Consider the following 21,441-nt stretch of genomic DNA (forward strand, 5'->3'; position numbering starts at 1 on the left):
AAACTATTCAGTTTAATTGTATTTCAATTTTCAATTATTTAATTGGGGTAACAATTTGTGCCACATATTAACCTTGACATATTTTGCCAAAAAAGTATTTAAGAAGAGAATCACTAACAAAAAAACTATTATCTTTTAATTTTTCTATATACAATTTTTTTATATATAAAATCTATTTCTCACTCCTGACATATAGCACTTTGTCATATTGTATTTTCATTGGTATTAAAAAATAAAACTATTTCAGCTCTTAAAGTGATACTTCACCCAAAAATTGAAATTCTGTCATCATTTACTCTCCTTCGAGTTGTTCCAAATGTGTATAAATGTCAGAGAAAGATATTTGGAATAATGCTTATAACCAAACATATCTCAACGCCCATTGATTAACATAATAGGAAGATTACTTCAGCTGAACACAAAAGAAGACATTTTGAAGAATGTAGGACAGCAAACAGTTCTGGGGCACTTTTGATTAACATTGTTTTTTTCCTACTATGGTAGTCAATGGGTGTTGAGATCTGTTTGGTTATACGCATTATTCCAAATATCTTTCTCTGTGTTCATCAGAACAAAGAAATGTAAACACATTTGGAACAACTAGAGAGTGAGTAAATTATGACAGAATTTTAATTTCTGGGTGAAGTATCCCTTTAACACGTTTTCGTTGTGTATCCTTCGTACGTTTCGGATGTAGACGCATTTTCACACATGCGCAGTACAAATCGTGTTCGCCGGTACAGATCAAGTAGTTACAATGAGGTGAGTGAAACTATACATAATAGCCTAAAATGTGTATTAGTGGCTACTTTGTCTGAAAGGTTAAGCTATCCTAATATTCATATGTTGGCAGCATTTGTTTCTGAATACTACCTTAATGGAATATACTTTTTATGTAGCTTAGTTTTATTAATTGATAAATACGTTTTATTAATTGTGTTGTTGTTAAAAAAAAGATAGAGACATATGTGCCACTACTGTAAAAGAAATTAATTTTGTGACAAATGGGAGATTTTGCAAGATGTCATTTTAATTTTGTTTGTGAACTTATAAAAATACTGTATCCACTAGTATAATTCAAAATGGTTACAGTTACATTTAACTAAACTTTTTTATTTTAACAATTACATTTAACTTAACAGTACTTGCGGTTGGTTTTGTGAGACGTTAAATAATCGAGAATATAAAATAAATATATGTTAGAAATATAAAATAAATATTCTAAATATACATTCTATTCAGTGTCGCATGTGCTGTGTGTGTGCGGCCTGTTATTTCTAAGTATTTTCGGTTATACTAAGAAGCTTTTCATATTTCATATTGTCATTGATTGACAAATAAAAAATATTCCGTCAATAATATGTTTATTTTACAAAAATCGTTTATTATTTATCTAGGCATTTTGGACAAAGTTAATTCATGGACTTTTATTTTGCTTCTCGTAGACTATGTTGTGATTACGTCATACAGAGTGCGCTGTGTCTCGCTTTGTCGAGCAATGGATGAAAGATTTTTTAAATCTCTAAATACAAGTTAAGGAACAAAGCGATTACTTTTCAGTTCTTTCAGGTGTGTGTATTTCATTAAATCTTTTTAATCGGAAATGTTCCTCTTCTCCATACAGTTATTGCGTTTTATGAGTAGCAAACCACCAAGTGTGTTCGTATTAACGTAAGTTTACTTACTGCCACGTGATCTTGATAAAGTCAAGCTATGATAAAGACACAAAGACACGATGAACAAAAGTGTTGCAGACCACAGCAAACAATAACCGTGTCATTACTCCGAAGTAAGTACATGCCGATTATGTGTAACGTTACTTACAGAATATGCTTGCCCAACATATAGTGAAAGAAGACCACAATGAAATGGAGGATGGACATAAATATCACAATTTCAGAACTGAAGAATATTTTTCAATCTCTCAAACTGACGAGAATTCCCCTCAAAAAAGAGCAAAAGCCAAAACTTATTTTCCATGCCATATTTGTGGCAAGACTTTTACAAGAAAGACAAATCTCAAATATCACATAGGGCTTCACACTGATGAAAGACCCTACACATGCCCTCAGTGCGAGAACACTTTTGTCAGTAAAATGTATCTTAACAAAATGGCTCTGTTGAGCAATGGCACTAATAATAAGATGGTGTTGTAATACTTTGTTGTAAAGTGCTCAAGACTTGTTCTCTTTTACTAGGAACAACATAAGTTATTTTGTCCTCTAAATAAAAGCATAAACACATGAAGAATAGAGAGCTTTACTTTTCTTGTTTTAAAAAAAAAAATTGTTTTAAGTTTTAACTCGTATGTGACTCTTGATGTGAATTAGACAAGAAACTCATACCACACTGGTGAAACTCTTTTCACATTAACTCACTAAAAATAGTTATAACTCGGTATAGTGAGGTGTGTAACAGACCCAAATTTAAATCTTTAATCCTTGAAAAGTTTCCTATTTACTGATAACACAAGTTTTCAGAGTCTGTTTTGAAGAAAACAGAAAATGTCATGTTATTACTTTAAAGCACTACATGCAATTTATATGTATTAATTATTTTTCCTTCCGCTTATAGATTATGTCGTAGATAAACTCTTGACTTTATTTAAAACACATTTTGAGCTCTTAGTACGATACAGTTGACCTGCCCTTTTAGCACATTTAGTATGTTGAAACAAATATGTATAAATTTGGTCATTTGAATATTTTCACAGATCTGTTCCTCTAGTTCTCGATGCTAAACATACAGTCATATTCAGTGAAGCCATTCTCTCACCAGTTCATCAGTAAATACTGTGAGGAATTCAGACTAGCGGGAAGCTGACCCACTGTTGTAATGATGGAGCGTGTTAAAGAGGAGAGTGAAGACACAACGAGAGATGAGGACACTGAGGAAAAAAGAGGTTAGTGTGTAATTTTAATTTATCATCAATAATCGCTATAGTTCATGCTAATTTTGGGATGTTTTGGTGGAGCTGAAGAACATTACAATGAGATTTAACGTAAACGATTATAAAATAGAAAGGCTGTCATGTACTACATTTGATTGTATTAACACTGACCAAATTTAAATGTAAAGCTGATGTTAAATTGGGATTTACCTTTTCGTTTGACTTTTTTTTGACATTGCCGTGTTTATTTCAGACCGGTTGGAAGTAAAACAAGAAGATCAAGAAGAAAATGAAATGGACGATGAACATCAGTACTACAATTTCAATACCGAAGAAAATACGTTCAGGTCCTTACAAACTGAGGAGAATTCTTCTCAAGGAAAAGCAGAAGACAGAAATTCTTTTGAATGTCATTTTTGTGGTAAGACTCTCTCTCAGAAAAAGTACCTGACAAATCACATAAGGCTTCACACAGGTGAGAAGCCCTTCACGTGCACTCAGTGTGGAAAGAGTTTCGTCAATAAAAACACTCTTAGTGTTCACATAAAGACTCACGCTAGTGAAAGGCCTTACACTTGTTCTCATTGTGTGAAGAGTTTCATATCAAAAACACATCTAAAGAGTCACATGCGAGTTCACACGAGAGAAAAACCTTTCACGTGCCCTCAATGTGATAAAAGTTTTACACAACGAGCAAGCCTTAAGAATCACATACGAATACATACAGGTGAGAGGCCTTTCTCGTGCCATCTGTGTGATACTAGTTACACACACGCACAAAGTCTCGTACACCATCTGAAGATTCACACGAAAGAAAGGCCGTTTAGCTGTGATCAGTGCAGGAAAACGTTTGTTTTGGCAGCAACGCTGAAGGTACATCAGAAGACTCATACGGCCGAGAAGCTGTATTCGTGTTCTACTTGTGGAAAGAGTTGTCTGTTACTTCACAATTTAAAAAGTCATATGAAGAGACATATCGGTGCAAACGGCAACGTGTGCTCTGTGTGTGGAAAATCCTTTCTGAAAGCCAGAGAACTGGATTGGCACAAAAAGATCCATACTGGAGAAAACCCCTAAAAGTGCTCACATGGTGGAAAAGGTTTTATTGGGTTCGGGAAACACAACTGATGTCAAGTGACAAAACTACTTAAATGTCCTAATTTAACTAAGACCTACACTGTAAAACTTTGCTGTAATTTCGCAGCAAGATTGCCAGTAATTTACTCTAGATTTAATGTACAATTTTGTTTTAAGCATAAATTTACCTAGTTTATATATTTTCCTTTCATAAAACAAGACTAAATATCTTGGGTCACTTTTCTTGTTATGTAAATGTATCGTAATTTAAGAAGTTTTCAATCTTTTTACAGAAAACAGGAGAAAAATGCTTAGGAAGAATGTCATTTTTTGCAGTGTTGCTGTGCTAATGCCAGTCTCTTCTTGCTCATTTTGAATCTCAAAAGTCAAAGTGTTTTGATGTTGATTAAAGTAATGGAAAACAGCACTAATTGGAAAGTATATTAAGTAGTAATTAAATCTACAGTAAGTTACTGGCAAACCTGCTGCAAAAACTACAGCAAAGTTTAACAGTGTAGACCTGGATTCAGCTAATCCCTGTCCGGGAAACCACCCCACAGTGTTTCACCTTTTTTTTCATTCTCATGCGTCTGCTTAAAATGTACATTTACATATGTTAATTGCTTATATTTCAGTCAATTTTTTATTTTAAATATATTATTATATATTTCATTCTATATTTTAGCCTTTACTTAGCACCTTGTTTTAATTTCACTTTAATGGTTGTACTTATTCTATGTCTTTGGTTTTATGTTTAATGCTTCGGCAAAATTGTAAGAACACCCAATCATGCCAATAAAGAACCTTTACATTTAAATTGATTGTGTAAACTTCAGCCTTCAGGTCCAAGCATGTGGTGTGAAATGCTGATAAACCTGATACATTTTGTCATTATTAATTTACTGTCTTGTGCACATGTTTTTTCGGAATGTGCAGATGGTATAATCTGAAAAAATGTTGGGTTATTTCAACCCATGACTGGATCAAAAAAGGACTAACCCAGCCATTTTAGCCCAAATCCCTGGGTTGTTTTAGCACATGGTTGGATCAAATCGAAAAATTTCTGAGTAATTTTAACACAGCGGTTGGAGTTATCCTTTTTTTTATCCAACCATGGTTTGAAAATGCATTTTCAGAGTATTTAGGTATTTTATAATATTGAAAAATATGGTTCTGGACTAAAATAATTGTATAAATAATACAATAAATAAAAATATATACTTGGCAATTATCATGAAAGAGTATCATTACTCTACCAAATTCTGGGTTGTTTAAACATTAAACCTATGCTGGGTTGCGGTTGCATGACCATGGGTTAAAATGTATGTAAGTGTATGGTTTGTGAGGGCTGGCCGATAAAGAAACAGACAAATATGGAAGCCTGCATATGACTTTCTTCGCATCTATCCCTTTAAGAACAACAAGGAGAGCACAGATGGGGGAGGGGAATGGGTTAGGGTGGAACAGTCCTGTAATGAGCATATTCCAGAGACACTGAGCATCATATGGCTTCAGACCATCACTGATACACACCTTCAAATATGCAAATAAAGATGAACGAGGAAAGGACCAAAGAGCAGGATTAACCAGATTCTTGATGCTTTTCATCAGTCTTCCAGGAAAGAAGCTTCACCTCCATACCACAGCAGGAGCGCAGAAGGGAAAAGAGAGCGAGAGAGGGAGAGAGAGCAGCATCAGAAAAACTGCTGTGCCAGATTGATCTCATTGAATGCATTAGAGAGGAAATCCTGTCATTTTTATTTTCAAAACATGACCTAGAGGGACATCCGAGAGTCTTCCGTGCATCTAGGGTACAGATTCCCTCCCGTACGTCTACATTTTTGCCAGCAGTTTGCGGTACGTTTGGGGCCGTGTAACGTATGGTTGAGTGTATCAATGCTTCTGCTGTGTGGATCTGTGTGGCTGTTGAAAAAAACTAGGCCTCGTTTTCCTGCCGATCTCCACGCAGGATACGCGGAGCGTGTCTGTGAGCCTCAGCCAGCTGGGACCGTGCGGCGAGAAAGGGAGAAGCTTGCCATCTGCATGCCCCTTGGAAGTAGCATGCATAAAAAAGACGTTCATGACCAAAGGCCATGCACAAACAGGCCGGAGCTATAACACCAGGACAGTAGCCCTGGGACATTTATTTCCACCCCTTTAAATTTTCTGGACTCAAAAGGCACTGTTTTTTCTGTACGTTTGAAACTTACTTGAAGGACGGAAAGAGCGTTGCTGCAACGTGTTCATCTACTTTATCGCAGTCTTCCTTTTTTTGCTCGCCGTTTGCTTCTTTTAACTCCACTTGACGTTCTGAAGATTTGCCAGAACCTGTTTCATGCATGTCCACTGGAGGCAGGTTTGACTTTGATGATGGGGGGTCGTACTGTGGAGGGTGGGAACAGGGTAAGGCGCATGGCCGGGGGGTCTGCACGGGTCCCCAGGGCCAGGGCGAATATGCCGGGGCCTGGAGCCACGGATTTGAAGTTCTCGGAGTGTACACGTGGCCCAGCGGGAACAGTTATAAAGGAACCTGGGCGCAGGGCAAAAGGCATGGCATCGGTGTGGAAAGCAAAGGGAGGTGGGAATACAAGGGTGAATGGACGCAAGGGTTCAAAGGCAGGTATGGGAAGTTGGAAAGCACCAGCAGCGGTTCTTGTTACGAGGGCACCTGGAGCAATGGCCTGCAGGATGGATACGGCTCGGAGACCTACTCCGATGGAGGTAAGAATTAAGTCTGTTCACCCCAAAACAACTTATTTGCATTGTGGCAAATATACATGTTGACTTACATAATATTACTGAGCATAAAACAGTCTAGCCGAGTATATTGTATTGTGTCTTTAAAATTGAAAAAAGTGCATTAACAAACATAAAACAATCTTATATAACACTGCAGTTGAATCAACTTATATTTACAACCAGTTTGCATGCATAATATTTTAAACACATTGACAGGCAATGCAGTTACCACCCAAATAATGAAAACGTGTCTTATAACATTGCTTTAGAAGATACATCGAACACTGAACCAACTTCTCCCCCGGTATCTAAACCACAGACGCCTCTGTACAGTAAATCGCCATGGAAACCCACCGATAGCAGGTCATTAAGTCGCTAGAGACTGTTTACCTGCTATCAGCGATTGGCTGTTTCACCTTCTTGCGTAATTGTTGCGCGCTATGGTGGTCGATTATAAATAATGCGTAAAAATAGCGAAACTGACGGGGCTGTGAATCTGTAACAGGAATCGTGTCTTTTTTCGAAAACAAAATTAAGGCTCTTGGATGAACAATGCACGCGCATTGTGTGAAAGGCGACACGCCTGCTTTCCCTTTAAGGGATCGTTTGACTTAAATGCAGAGCTAAACGTGATCGAAATGTTTTCTGTCCTCAACAAATTCACTCTTTATGTGAACAGATATGTTATTGTCATTGCGTTAGCGAGTTACGATCTGTCGTTCATAGATTTCAGCACCTCGGACAGTTACTGTCGAAACGCACGTGACACATTTCGACACGTCTGTGTTCGCTTTACATTTGATTTAAAATGTGATTAGAGTGAAACTCTGTTCATACATAAAACCGGACAGTGTCTAAGTGACTTCAGAGAGGTTAAAATAGGTGTAACTACAAGAAGAGTTAACCTAATTGTATTTTGTTGCCCCACAAAAATGCTCTTTTATACGATTTTTTTCGTAAATATACTGTATAGCCTACTGTAGTATATTATAATAATTAAACTATAGAATACCGTATTCCGTAGTATGAACTATAGTAAATTAGTAAAGTGCTATAGTTAATACTGTTGTTTACTATTTTTTTACTAGTTTAATATTTGCTATTAAGGTTTAAAAACACTGGGATCAATTATTTTGTTTTCTAAAGTTTACATAGTAAATAGTGCAGTATTGTAGGGCCTACAGTATTTTTAAGTGGGATTGTTGTAAAAACTGCAATTTGGGGTATAAATACTGTATATACTATACATATTTACTGTAGGTTCAAAAGACTTTCATAACCGTTTACTATAGTAAATACTGAAGTATGCTATGGTATTTTTTCATGTGGGATGGTTGTAAAAACTGCTCTTTTGGAGTGAATACCTGCTGTAAAAAAAGGAATTCGTTTTTAATTTGTGCATTTCCAACCGGAAATATGAAAAGAATAGAAGAGCACTTATATTAGAGTAAAAGCTGGGGCTGTTTTGGGGCTGAAAAGCTTACCTTTCATTATTGCATTTATAATTTTCTGTTGACAACAGCATACGTACAATAGAAATGTGACATAATAAGTGACATGATTTTGAAAAGCCTAATTACATTTGCAATAATACCATGTATCAAAATACCACATATTTTACAACTCTCCTGCTTTTGTATAGTTCTTATTTCTATCAAGATTTTGTTTGTCCCTGCTGCAAAGCTGTTTTGAAACAATGCAAAGTCATGAAAAGAGGTATAGAAATAAATTTGAATCGAATGTTTGTTGAATGATTAACACTTACATATATACATCTACCTCTCTTCCTCTGGCAGGAACATACCAGGGCCAGTGGTTGAGCGGCATGCGGCATGGCTATGGTGTGAGACAGAGTGTGCCTTATGGCATGGCAGCCATCATCTTCTCCCCCATGTGCACATCTATAAATTCCCTTCGATCCGATCACAGCGAAGGGGCGCCCACTCCAGAAGATGGCTCTGGTGTCAGCGGGGTTTCTGGGAGTCCTGTGGGCCGCAGCGGGTTTGTACTTTGCGCTCACAGCGACACAGACAGGCACAGGAAGAGGAAAGGACGCTTCCGACAGTCCATACTGAGCGGTTTGAAGTTGCGGAGATCTGAGTCCAAGAGCTCTCTGGCAAGCCAGTTAAGCAAACAGAGTTCCTTTTGCAGCGAAGCAGGTATGAGCACGGTTAGCTCAGCTGCCTCAGACATCAATTCCAATGTCAGCTTGGGTGACACAGAGGCGGGGGGCAGCGTGGACGCCACAGTGACCGAGACCTATGCTGGCGAATGGAGGAACGACATGCGATCGGGGTGGGGCGTGACCCATCGCTCTGATGGGCTTCGTTATATAGGTGAATGGTGTGGAAACAAGAGGCATGGCTACGGCTGTACCACCTTCCCTGACGGAACCAAGGAAGAGGGAAAATACAAGCAGAACGTTCTGGTGAGTGGCAAGAGGAAAAACCTCATACCACTCCGCACCAGCAAAATCCGAGAGAAGGTGGATCGCGCCGTGGAAGCTGCTGACAAAGCCGCGGACATAGCCAAGCAGAAGGCAGAGATCGCATTGTCCAGGTAAAACAACCTGAGATCTACCATAAGAGAGGCAATTGTGATTTAGTCAGCGTTGTTTTGAAGGAAAGCGTGGAATCAAAGAGAAAAGGACGGTTAAAGGTGCAGTACAAAAACAGTTGTGTTCTGTTTTCTTGTTTTGTCTGTAGGATGAGCCACGCTAGAGGGAAGGCCGAGGCTGCGGAAGGGGTTGCACTGAGAGCTCTGGAGGAGTGTCGTCTGGCCAGGGCCATTGCCAAAGAACTCTCGCCCTCCTTTCATCATTATGTGAACGGTGAGTCAAAAACAAATGAGGAAAGTCAAAATATCAGCCTTGTGTGAATTGTCCCATGTTGGTTATTGAAAATGGGTACAAGACATTGAAATCACCATGTTTTGGGGATTGTACCATATAGGGCCTTAGAAATAAAAATGGCAAAAGAAAAGTTTATTAAGAACCAGACTCTAAACGCATATGAAGATATATTTCATACTTCTTGAATAACAGGCAGGTAAGCTTTAGAAAAGAACAAAAAATAGCATTTTTGCATGTAATGCAACAATGTTTGCTAAAGTCAACAGATTCTACAAATAGACCTACCAATCTATGTCTTAAAGTAAAATAATGTTGCCATCTTTGTAAATTCATCCCCCCTGCAATTTTGAGACACTTAGTAACTTAGTAAATATTCATCACATTCATCGCATTTTTAGCCAAGCATGTTTCCAAAATTCGGTGGATTTTAGACACAGAATGGCCAAAAAAGATTTGTATAAACATTTGTAATGATTTGCGTGGACAAATAAAAATTGCGCCTATTTATGAATTTTCAGTATTTTTTAATTGATGAGTTGAAGCAGACAATACGTCTATACATGGGAACTGTAGAGCTATAATATATACAAAATAATAATTACTTAGAAAAAGCTCAAGTATACCAAACGTTTCCTCCTGAAGATGTCAATGCATATTACCATATTATAAACATGCATATATACATAAGTTTACATACTAATGTAAACTAACTGATTCATGGGAGCACTACATTCTTTAATCTTTGTATTTATTGTTTGACTAATGACCAACAAAAGACCTATTTTGATCATGTTTTACTCTTTGCTGGGCTTCTAGGATTGGAGTGCCAGAGACCAAAGCATCAGGAGAGGAAAGAGAAAGACATGGAGGTGATCTCCACCGGCACCGAGAGCCCAGAGCTCTGTACACCAGACACAACACCCCCCGCCCAGACGCCCGACCTGAGTCCAATACTGAGCAACCCTTCCTCGCCCCCCTGCAGCCCGCCAACCCATCGCACTAGGAACACTTGCTTCATGCGCCAGAGTGCCATGGATGAACAAGGAGGAGCTGAGATTCAGGTTCTGGTGGAAGGCAGAGGGATGGACAACACGAGAGGGGGAGCCAACAGCTGGACCACTGACGTTTATCCCCACAGAAGGGGAAGCAAGGGGGAGAGCAGCCGCTCCACAACTCCATCTTTACTGGAAGAGGAAATTGGTCACATTAATGGACATGAGACAAACTCCTCGAGCCATCACCCGTGGGAGAACGGCTCCTCCAATCACAAGCCCATTGAGCATATGGCCTCCGACAAAGTGCGGGATCAGATGTCCTCCGGTCAAAAGCTCTGGAAGCACGTTTCTTCAAATCCAAAATCCAGGGAGCGTACAGTTTCCAGGGAAAGAGAATGGGAGCATACGGCGTCCAATCACGTCGACTGCGACACTTCCAAGTTCAAACCGCAGGTGCACATATATTCCAATCACAAGTCGGTGGGTCACACTTTATCCAATCACAAGTCCAATGAGCATGTTTCTTCCAATCACAAACCAAAGGAGTTTATTTCCTCTCACGCCAAACCACACGTTTCGTACCATTATAACCCCCCAGAGCATGTGTCCTCTTATCACAAGCAACACGAGCATGTCCACTCCAACCACAAGCCAAGAAAGTCCTTCACCAATCATGCGCCCGGCGAGTCGAATGCCAACCAGCCATCAGACCGCGGCGCCAACAACTCCACTCTGGGATGGACTGTGGAAAACAATTCCCAGTGGATCTCTTCCCATTCACATCTGCAGGAGAAAGAAGGAGAGAACGACTATCGGGTTGAAATGAGCTTCCAGCCCTCAGACTCAGTTTCCCAACAGAACTTCCCGGCCAACACGAAATGCCTGAGCCTCCAAGGGCACAATTTGCAAAGAATGCGTCAGCGAAACCACGATGGCAAGGAATGGGGTCTGTCAGGCCGGGAGGGCTCCATGGACTCTGTGCAGATGCTTGACACGTTGAATGTCGGGGTTGACGTGGAGGAATGGCCTTTGCACAGGGACATTACTCTTTCACCCCCTTTATCATCTTCTCCAGAAAACCTGGAACAAGATGTAGAGCATCTGAACCTGATCAAGACAAACTCAGTAAGTCTTGTACATCCAGTATGTAAAATAGTTCCATTTTCATTTAATCAGCATTTCTAGATGTATTATGGCCATTTCAGTCCAGTGTCTGTTGAATTTCAACAAAATCAAACCTCAGAAGTGACATAAAGTCATCCAACAGCAATGTGAAAGACTCACAGCATGATAAAACACATGAAAACTGCGAGAAAAATCCAGGTTATCGCATAAAAAAATGTTTTTGAACTTTTCCTAAATACTTGTAGAAATATATGTTGTAGTGAAGATGAACTTGTTTTCTTTGCAGCACTTGAGGTCTAAAAAAATACAGAGCATCTTTTCTGTTATTTTGACCTGTTTCTCCAGTTTTCATTTTCTGCTAATAAATGCAAATAGAAACATTTGCTAATTTTTATTAGACATTTGGGAATAGTTCACAGTATCAAACAAAAACTTTTTCCATGGCTGTATGCATTGCGCTTGTATTATTTGATATCTAATAAGGATCTATGGATTCAAACATAAAATAAACGGATTTGACTTGAAGGTTTAAAGAATAAAGAGAGGTACGATGCAACTCATATCAATATTAAAACGCCATTGAAATGTACTAAACCAAATTTTGCTTTCTTTCCACAGGGCTCCAGCTCTGTCCTGGTTGTCATGGTGATATTACTCAACATCGGTGTAGCCATTTTGTTCATCCATTTCTTTATTTAATCATAGGGCCTATAGAATGTCAATAACAGCACTGGCATCAAGATTAAGATATGCACACAATGCACACTTAGCATTGTCTTATTATAAGGAACCCAAAAATTACCGTAGTAAATATCTGCGTAAGATGTTGGTCCGTGTACATTGTAAACTTCTTTTACGGTTCAATTTATTATATAATTCCATCGTAATCCATTAGTTAACTTTGCTTAATTTTGTCCCCGATTCACAATAAAAGGTCCATTTACGATATTCTGTAAATTTCACAGACATTTAGATTTTTCGTAAACGGCACATCACATCTAAACATTTTTTTTGCAATTATTTATTTTGTTTGAAAAGACACATCAAGCCTAAGACATTGAGTCACGGGACTATGAAGATGATTGTGGTTTTATGTACTATGATATAGTTGATGTAAGGTGCAATTCGCACGAATATTTAACCAACCAGTTTGAGACTACATGCCCCCCCCTCACTATATTCCAGGGTAACAGCCCTATATAATCGCTGCAGTCACATCACAAAAACCAACTCTTTCATTTACATGGTGGTAAAAGCTGTCTTAAAGGGCTTCATCATAGCGCATCTTCACTCAAACAAATACTCATGAGTTTTGCATAAGTTAAGCCTGCAGAAATCTTTCCACACCGCCTTCCGAATCACTGAATTTCAGCACAATCCAGTCGTGTAGTTCATTTAGACACATTCACTGCTATGCCAGACTCACTACTGAAGAAACCACAGCGTTTCCTCGTACACCGTGTGACATCACATCTGCTATTCGACGTAAAAGTACAACAGAGGCGCGGCGGGTGGTTGCGTATTTCATCCAGTTTGAGACTGTTACCTTATGACCACTGCTTTCGATATGTATTCTATATTACTGAACATCTTTTAACAAGTTTGCAAGATATCATTGATATGCTGAGTGCCTTTTTTAATTGAGAAACCATCCCAGCGAGCAGGTTATGTACATACAGGTGACCTCTCATACGAAGATCACGCGGAACGGTTCGTCTCGATCCGACCCCACCTTTGAACGAATCCAAGTCGGCTTGAAATCTGAGCCTAAGCCTGTGGAGATTTTTACAGCATGTTTGTTAGCCTGTTTTCTTCTGCTCTTAACTCTGTGTGATTTTTCTGCCTGTCTCTCTGTCCAGCAACTTAGATAACAATTTGGACTGAAAGCAGTGTTAAAATACCAGCTTATGTTTCTCAGTGGGACCTGACTGACATCTTCGAAATTATTGAATGATAAACTGCTATTGTATATTTTATACTACTCATCCGGTGATATCATCCTGTTGTGAGATCATTGCATGCCTAAGCATGCCCTTTCTTACGCAATGATTTATGAGATTGTTTCCAAGTTATGTGGAAAATTAATAAAATGTTTGAGGTTACGCCGTGGCCCTTGGTCTTTATGAAAAGCGCTCAGCAATCTTGGTTTTCTTTTATGAACAATGAAATGAGTGGAACTGGTGATCAGCATGCATCTGAAAATGAATATGTACAGCTTGATTGCACTGTAAAGGCGTGGTCACACTTGTCTATTTGCATGCTCAAACTCCAATGTGACCGTGCCATAAGTCACTTTGGATAAAAGCGTCTGCTAATGCAAAGGTGGAATGATGGGAACTCAGGCACACAATGTTAATGTCGAGACCGGAGAGGCTTTTGTGAACCTAAAAGAGATGATGCTCTTCTGCATCCGAGATAGTTCTCCTGAGAGCCAGAAATCTCACAAATGTCTTCATTAGAAATTCAGAAGAGACCTCAACAATGTCACAAAATATTGAAGATTTTACAGTTTTGTTCAGCGTCATGTTCAGGAGCCTGAATATGTACGGTCAGCATCCATGCGTTTCTAGAGAATTCAGCCAAACAAATGATGACCTGAAGTGTGCCTCATGCATACACATTTATGCATTTGGAAGATGCTTATATTGAAAGCAACGTACAGTGTATTCAAGGTATGTATTTTATCCGTATGTGTTTTCCCTGGGGTCAAACCCACAAAGCAAACCCTTTGCATTCCTAACACAACTGGACGGAGCACATTAGGCATTTGGCCATTTTGAGACCTCAGGAAGAAACACAGATAGTTCACCCAAAAAATGAAAATTCTGTGATTATTTATTCACCCCCATGGCATACAAAACCTTTTTTGAAAGACTTTCTTCTGTGAAACACAAAATAATACATTTTGGCAACTGTCTCAGTGGTTTTGTGGCCATAATGAAAGTCAAATGTTTTCGTTCACAAGCATTCTTCAAAATATCTTCTTTTATGTTCTTTGTGTTATACAGATGTTGCATGATATGAGGGTGACATGGCCATAAAAACGAAATTTCATAATTTATCCCATTGAGATCTGGTACCAAATTATGAGAACGAAAATTAAACAGCATTTCTTTAGGAATTTTTCCATTTATATCTATAAACATGAATAAAATAAATGTAAGGAATGCATTCAAATGTTTTGTTAAGTGTGCATGTTTATTTTGGGCTTTACTAAAAATATGCACAATGAATATTTGAGGTATCTGACAATGCAGAATGTCCACCCCTTATGAAAACTAACCATTATTTTAGTAAAAGTAGGCTATAGTAAACAAGAATATTTTGGCTTATTGAAACCAGTTGTATTACCATAGTTTTATTACAAACATCATAGTTTAACGGCAAACAGTAAATTAGCCTAAACAGCAGTAAATGGTTTGTTAATCGTAAACGATTCTGCATATGCATAGTATTGTAAAGGCGCGGCCTCATATTTACTCCAGCATTTTGCTTATTTTAAAACATTAAACATGTTTATGGTTGCATAAAAATGAATTTTGAAAGACACGCTCATCTATTAGCACATCAGTGATTTTCCACTGCCCTGATTCCGCCCATATCATCGGGCTGTACGAGGGGCTGGTCGTAGAGGTCCGATGCGTCACATTAATTCGGGCCTTCTGCGTCCCACAAGCAGAAAATCACCAAATTCCCCCCCCCGACACAAAACGCCCAATGCATATTTATTGTAAAAGTCTCAGTCATCAGGAAAACGAAGAATCGAAGGGAAATCGCGACACAAAGTAGGTTAAATGCAGTACCGTACAGTCCTCTCTGTTAATGCAATGGCCACAGTTTAGCGTGCCGATAAACACATTTGCATGGTGTTTTACAAAAGGTTTGCATGCAGTTCTGCATACGTGTTATAAACTGTTTCAGTTGTATGTTTTATTACATAATGTGAGAGATGAAATGTGGCGATCGCAGATGTGCAGATGGATAGCGCAAGGGCATTAGCATTAGCATGGAAGCTAGCTGAAGTTTTCTGCACAGAAACTGCGAATAAAGAAGCTACTGTTGCGATTTTACGTGAGGCCTTTCGACGTTATTACGCATATGTATCTTTTATATCCAGTCGTTGCTTACATGTCGCATCGACGACAACGATTTAAGAGGATAAAGTGAAATTTCGAGCTAACGTTGGCAGGGTACAATCGACTGCAGAATTTTATTTCAGATGTGTGTCTCGTAATGGTGTGATTGTTTGCATTTTTTTTACTATTGTAGAATTAAAAATGGTTATTGTCAGCTGTGTGCGTGAGCATGTTATAATGGAAATGTAATTTTTGTATTTGCATTTACGTTACATAGTAAATATTAGTATTATGTATGCATGTTATTGCGTCAATAATGATGTGCTTTTTATTGGTTGTATTTGCAGAGATTGTCTTTATTAGTAGTATTCAGGGTTCCCATATTGATTGGAAAATATCTATTAATTTTACTATTGTGATATCCAAGCCTAGAATTTTAATGCAACATTAATATTTATATAGGATATATATGGGTAAGTGACAAATAACTGTAACTGTAAATGTTTCCTATGATGTGACAGAAAAAATGTACAAAAAATAATACAAAATAAATCTCTCTTATACTGTATTTGTATACATTTATATTACAAATATTAATAATATGAAGTTTATCTACATTTTTGCTATATTATTCCATAGGACACATGTACGGTATATTTGTCATCTACCCATATAGAAATGTTTAAATATTTGAATATTTATATCAGTGTCAGCTAGAAACAGTTTTTGCTGAGTGCAGTTTCTATAGTGGGATAATATAATACGATTTTTAAAAAAGAAACATCTGATTACATTTTTCAGGTTTAAAATACAATTCATATGTCAAAAGAGTATAGAAACCTTGAAGATTGCCTTGGACAATAGTTTGCTTTCTATATTGACTCACTGTTTTTATTTTCATTGCAGGTGTGCGTCTGGAGACCATTCTCTGTAGTATACACTAGAAAAATTCAGACGTCACCCTCAGATTGGCCTAAAAAAAATCCTCTTTCATACCACGAATAAGTTCACTCAGATGTCTAGACCTTCTAGGCCTTGTTTCAACTGTATAGTGAAACCGATTGAGGCGTTTGTGTGTAAAACCAGAACCAGTGTGCTTATCCCTGAAAGCTGAATTTATACATGTACAGTGGAAGAATGACAGAAGCATGGCAACAGCAGCATGTGGTGGCCCCTCCCCCCGTCGGGCACCCTCTTCTGCAAGGCACCGAGAATCCTCTGGGCAGTGCTGCGTACGGGATCGTCCTGCAGGCGGAACCCGCTTTACAGCAGTCTCAGCACGGCCAACATGGGCAGCAGCACCCGCTGCCAGCTCAGCAACCTTCGCTGCAAGTGGGGAGTGAAGGCGGCCACAAATGCGGAGCGTGTGGCCACGACATATCCCACTTGGCCAATCCCCACGAGCATCAATGCATGGTTAACCAAGACCGATCCTTCCAGTGCACTCAGTGCATGAAGATCTTCAGCCAGGCCACAGACCTTCTGGAGCACCAGTGCGTCCAGGTAGAGCAGAAGCCGTTCGTGTGTGGCGTGTGCAAAATGGGATTCTCTCTGCTAACGTCTTTGGCGCAGCATCATAATGAGCACTCCACCAGTAACAATCCCATGAAGTGCTCTATCTGCGAAAAAACGTACCACCCGGATTCGGCTTCGTCGAACCCTCAGCAGCCCTCCACCGGCGAGACGTCCAGCGACGGGGCAGCCATGGGTTCCTCTTCCTCCACGGCTTTTCAGGGCTCTGACCGTCCGTATAAGTGCTCCGTGTGCAACAAGGCCTTCCGGCACCTCTCTGAACTGTCCCGTCACGAAAGGGTGCACACGGGCGAGAAACCCTACAAGTGCGACACCTGCGACAAGACCTTCAGTCAAGCTTCGCACCTGGCGCACCACCAGCGCACTCACAGTGCGGACCGCCCTTATAAATGCGCCGTTTGCGAGAAGACCTTCAAGCACAGGCAGCACCTAGTACGGCACATGTACGCTCATTCCGGCGAGCACCTTTTCAAATGCAACCTGTGCGAGCTGCATTTTAAAGAGTCTTCCGAACTGCTGCATCACCAGTGCCAGCCCGTCGGAGAGCGTCCCTTCCGCTGTGCGGCATGTGGGAAAAGCTTCAAACGGCCCTCTGACTTGAGACAACACGAGCGCACGCATTCAGAAGAGCGCCCATTCCAGTGTGAGGAGTGCCAGATGAGCTTCAAACAGCAGTACGCCCTCGTCCGCCACCGTCGCACGCACAAGAACCCGGCGGATCGCCCTTTCAAGTGCAATCAATGCGACAAGGGTTTCCTGCAACCTTCCCACCTTCTGTACCACCAGCACGTCCACGGCATCGAGAGCCTGTTCAAATGCGCCGCTTGCCAGAAGGGCTTCAGACAATCGGGAGAGCTGTTACGGCACAAGTGCACAGAATCAAACTCTGGGTCCAACGCTCCGGAGAAGCCTTACAAGTGCGACGTGTGCGGCAAGGGCTACAAAAAGTCGTCGACGTTGCAGCGCCACCAAAACTCCCATTGCACCGAAAAGCCGCTCAAATGCTCGCTGTGCGGCCGCCGCTTCCAGTCATCATCCGATTTCGTGCAGCACCGCTGCGACCCCGCCCGAGAAAAGCCGATGAAATGTGCAGACTGCGAGCGGCGCTTTAAATATTCGTCTGAGCTGCAGAGGCATCGCCGAGTGCACACCGGTGAGAAACCCTTCAAGTGTCCCACCTGCGACAAAGGATTCAAGCAACGCGAGCACCTGGCTAAACATGGCATCGTTCACTCTCGTGAAGCCCAGTTTAAGTGTGTGTGGTGCGGAGAGTGTTTCGGAGAGCTCGGGGCCCTTCAGGAGCACACGGTTCAACACACCGCAGAAGGAGGAGGTTATCCAGCATCCTCTTGCATCGAGTAGTTTTTCAAAAGAATGGCTCCATTGCACGCGTTAGTAACTTTTTCGTACACATATTTAGCGAAACTATTGTTTTGTATATCCCAAAAGTTGAAAACTGTACAAAGAGTGACAGCTTGTACACGTCTTGACGTACTCTGCATAGGTGTCAGCATCTACTTCAAAGATGGGAACTTCAGTGTTGGCGAACAGAACCGAACACTATATAGGTAGCTACTCGAAAATAAGCTGGTCGTAATGAACACTTTTGTCTCCTGTGCGACTCATTGTGATACTACACCACGTTATATGCTTACGACTGGTGATCTTAACAAAATCAATTTTACATCACAGAGCAACTAAAGATGATTTAGTTTGAGTTTTGCTTTGTTTCTTAAATTCACTCTAAAACGAAAAAGTGCAGCTGTACGTTATTTTAGACTGACTTGAATTGGTACCCAAGATATGAAGGGTTAGAAATTCTGGAGCTGCTCTTTTGCTGTTTATCTGATTTACCACAACTTGATGTTTCATTGCGTTGTTTTTTGGCCTTGTAACTTTCAAAAGAACTGCCTTTCTTCCAGCACTCTCCATCTGCAGTCTTACGCTTCCTTGTTAATCATGGAACGTGAACACTGTATCGCCATCTGGACAATATAGTGATTGTATGTATTTGTAGTGTATAACTTCACCTAACCCATGTTGTAACAGGGTATATGTATGCATGAATAGCCTAAAATAATGAATACTGTTTGTTGTAATCTGTCACTGGTGCATACTGCTATGTTTACTCGTAAGCAAAGAGCTACACAAATATTTAGCCATTTTTTCACTAGCGACTTTTGACTCATCTCTAACAATAACGCGATCGTTTGTGAGCAGTTTTAGTAGTAAATTTATAGTACTATACTAATTTACAGTTACTCAACAAACTGCCAGGCAACTTAGAATGACGACGCAGTATTTTTATTTGCGTATTGCAAGCAGACGTTGTTGCGTAAGCTAAACGATACTGTAGAATTTGTAAAGTAACCTGTAAATGGATGTTTTGTATCGCTTTGAGTACAGTGGTAGGGTTTAGTGTATGTTTGTGTATTTGCATCATACTGTAGAGTGTGTTTGTGTGTCTGTGATCTGTTTCCTCTTTACTTTTGGTGGATTATGGTTTTGCCACAGATGAGTTGTTCAAGTTCGTTGCCACAAGATCTTTGCTTTCCACTTGGGTAGAAAAATGTTACAAATACCATACATCCGTTGTTGGTATTTCATTTCGTGCACACCTCATTGAATCTCTTGATAGTCCAGCTGTTCATTTAAGTTAAAGTACTAAAACAAGGCATAAATAAAAAAGTCATTTGATATTCAAAAAAGTCATTTGATAAATGAAATTCAAGTGTTGCAGTTCAGATTATAGGTTAAATTCTATACTCACAAGTGTTAAGTGATGGGCGAGTGTTCTATGCCAACTTTGAGTACATCAGAAATACAATACAGTATCTAAATGTCTTAAGCATTTTAATTAAATCCATATTAATGAAATATTGTATGATTCTAATAGCTTGAATGAAGTCATCCGAAACGTTTCTTTCTCAATTTTGATGCCTCTGAAAGCCTTATTAACGTAAATGGCTTATGTGTCAGTATTGTTTGTTTTTGTTATAGCTTCATGTACTCTTATGTCCATGTGCATTAAATGCAGTTAGAGACTGAACAGTGTCATTGCTTGTGAAGCAATATTCTCAAACAGATGTTCTTTGTTTGATTGAGGACAGATGTGATCCCCCACCATCAGCACCTTCTTCTGTACTGTATGTCACTCAGTCCTTTCCTGTGTAACTTCTTTCTGTGTTTCTAGAGAAATCAGTGAAGAGACTAAAGTTGTAAATATGCCATTATGTGTTTTTTCTTTCATAATCACAAAGATAATGCACCTCATAACCTCACAAGGCATTGAAAAAATAAATGTTTGTAAACGTAGGTAAATAGTGGTAATTCTTTGTGCAACAAAGACTACAAAAATGACTAGTTGCTTTGTTGAAATTGTGCTAAAATATTGCTACAAAGCTGAAAGAGAAAACTAACGTTATTTGTTTTTAGTCTTATGTTTCAAAAAACAACCTAGCATGTAGTCTTTGTTTACTCTAATACAATCAATTAACATCAATTATTTTATATTTTGAAATATTTTCCTTATTCCTAAACTATGTTATGCTGTTCTGAAATAGACATGTTTGATTGCCACCTAACCAGCCAGATATCAAATGCCTATTGAAAATATTGAAAAATTCAAGACGCATGGAAACCTCCTCAGAACTGTTTCTAAAGGATCCCATGATGCATCTTATAAATACAAGTGGATAGAACTGTACAAGAGTGGATACTATTCGTTTAAATGATCACAACCCCAATTTGTGACATTACTATTTTAGGTTAAATAGTAAAATTTAAATATCATTAATAAAAACTGCGTAGAAGTGTGCAAATGTGTGCTTGAATTTCATTTTTTTGGTTGTTTGCCTTAAATGCTTGATGTAATGATGATAGCCGTTTTACGATAACCACATACATTTGTGAGGAAAGGGTGTCGGAGGAAAAAGCGGAGGGTAGGGGGTAAGTTAAAAGTCCTGGGTGGAGTGATTTCTACCCTCTTAAAACAAAAATAAACAAATAAAGAGGCACAATAAAATGTAGAACTCCTTTTATTTGCTTTTGTTTTCAACTGCAACCGTCTTATGTGATCTAAAAATCGATATATGTAAATGTTTAAAATTCGAACTTTGTCCAACACACACGCAAAAAGCGGCTTTTATTTTGACG

The 21,441-nt window shown here is 39.3% G+C and overlaps 3 protein-coding genes across 8 annotated transcripts; all 3 read left to right on the forward strand.

Annotated features, from left to right (window-relative positions):
- Positions 1-733: 733 nt before the first annotated feature.
- On the forward strand, positions 734-5,187 carry LOC130560323 (gastrula zinc finger protein XlCGF7.1-like). Of its 5 annotated transcripts, none has more exons than XM_057344068.1 (3): positions 734-762; positions 2,779-2,902; positions 3,144-5,187. In XM_057344068.1, exons 2-3 carry the CDS (start codon positions 2,836-2,838, stop codon positions 3,965-3,967), a joined length of 891 nt encoding a protein of 296 aa, XP_057200051.1. In that variant the 5' UTR covers positions 734-762; positions 2,779-2,835; the 3' UTR covers positions 3,968-5,187. The 5 variants fall into 5 exon arrangements, with proteins under 5 accessions (XP_057200051.1, XP_057200024.1, XP_057200040.1 ...); XM_057344041.1 differs by lacking the exon at positions 734-762 and adding an exon at positions 1,456-1,569 and having other exon boundaries at positions 2,714-2,902; XM_057344057.1 differs by lacking the exon at positions 734-762 and adding an exon at positions 1,465-1,569.
- Positions 5,188-5,410: 223 nt separating this feature from the next.
- jph3a (junctophilin 3a) lies at positions 5,411-13,782 on the forward strand. Its single transcript, XM_057345988.1, has 5 exons — positions 5,411-6,688; positions 8,503-9,265; positions 9,412-9,536; positions 10,374-11,677; positions 12,296-13,782. The coding sequence occupies exons 1-5, from the start codon at positions 6,307-6,309 to the stop codon at positions 12,374-12,376; spliced, it is 2,655 nt and encodes an 884-aa protein (XP_057201971.1). The 5' UTR covers positions 5,411-6,306; the 3' UTR covers positions 12,377-13,782.
- Positions 13,783-15,277: 1,495 nt separating this feature from the next.
- Positions 15,278-21,213, forward strand: LOC130561539 (zinc finger protein 319). 2 transcript variants are annotated; one of them, XM_057345954.1, is made up of 2 exons: positions 15,278-15,462; positions 16,660-21,213. In XM_057345954.1, exon 2 carries the CDS (start codon positions 16,876-16,878, stop codon positions 18,646-18,648), a length of 1,773 nt encoding a protein of 590 aa, XP_057201937.1. In that variant the 5' UTR covers positions 15,278-15,462; positions 16,660-16,875; the 3' UTR covers positions 18,649-21,213. The 2 variants fall into 2 exon arrangements, with proteins under 2 accessions (XP_057201937.1, XP_057201945.1); XM_057345962.1 differs by lacking the exon at positions 15,278-15,462 and adding an exon at positions 15,492-15,557.
- The last annotated feature ends 228 nt before the right edge of the window (positions 21,214-21,441 follow it).

The sequence above is a fragment of the Triplophysa rosa genome, linkage group LG1 (assembly GCF_024868665.1).
Source record: "Triplophysa rosa linkage group LG1, Trosa_1v2, whole genome shotgun sequence".
Classification (NCBI taxonomy): domain Eukaryota; kingdom Metazoa; phylum Chordata; class Actinopteri; order Cypriniformes; family Nemacheilidae; genus Triplophysa; species Triplophysa rosa.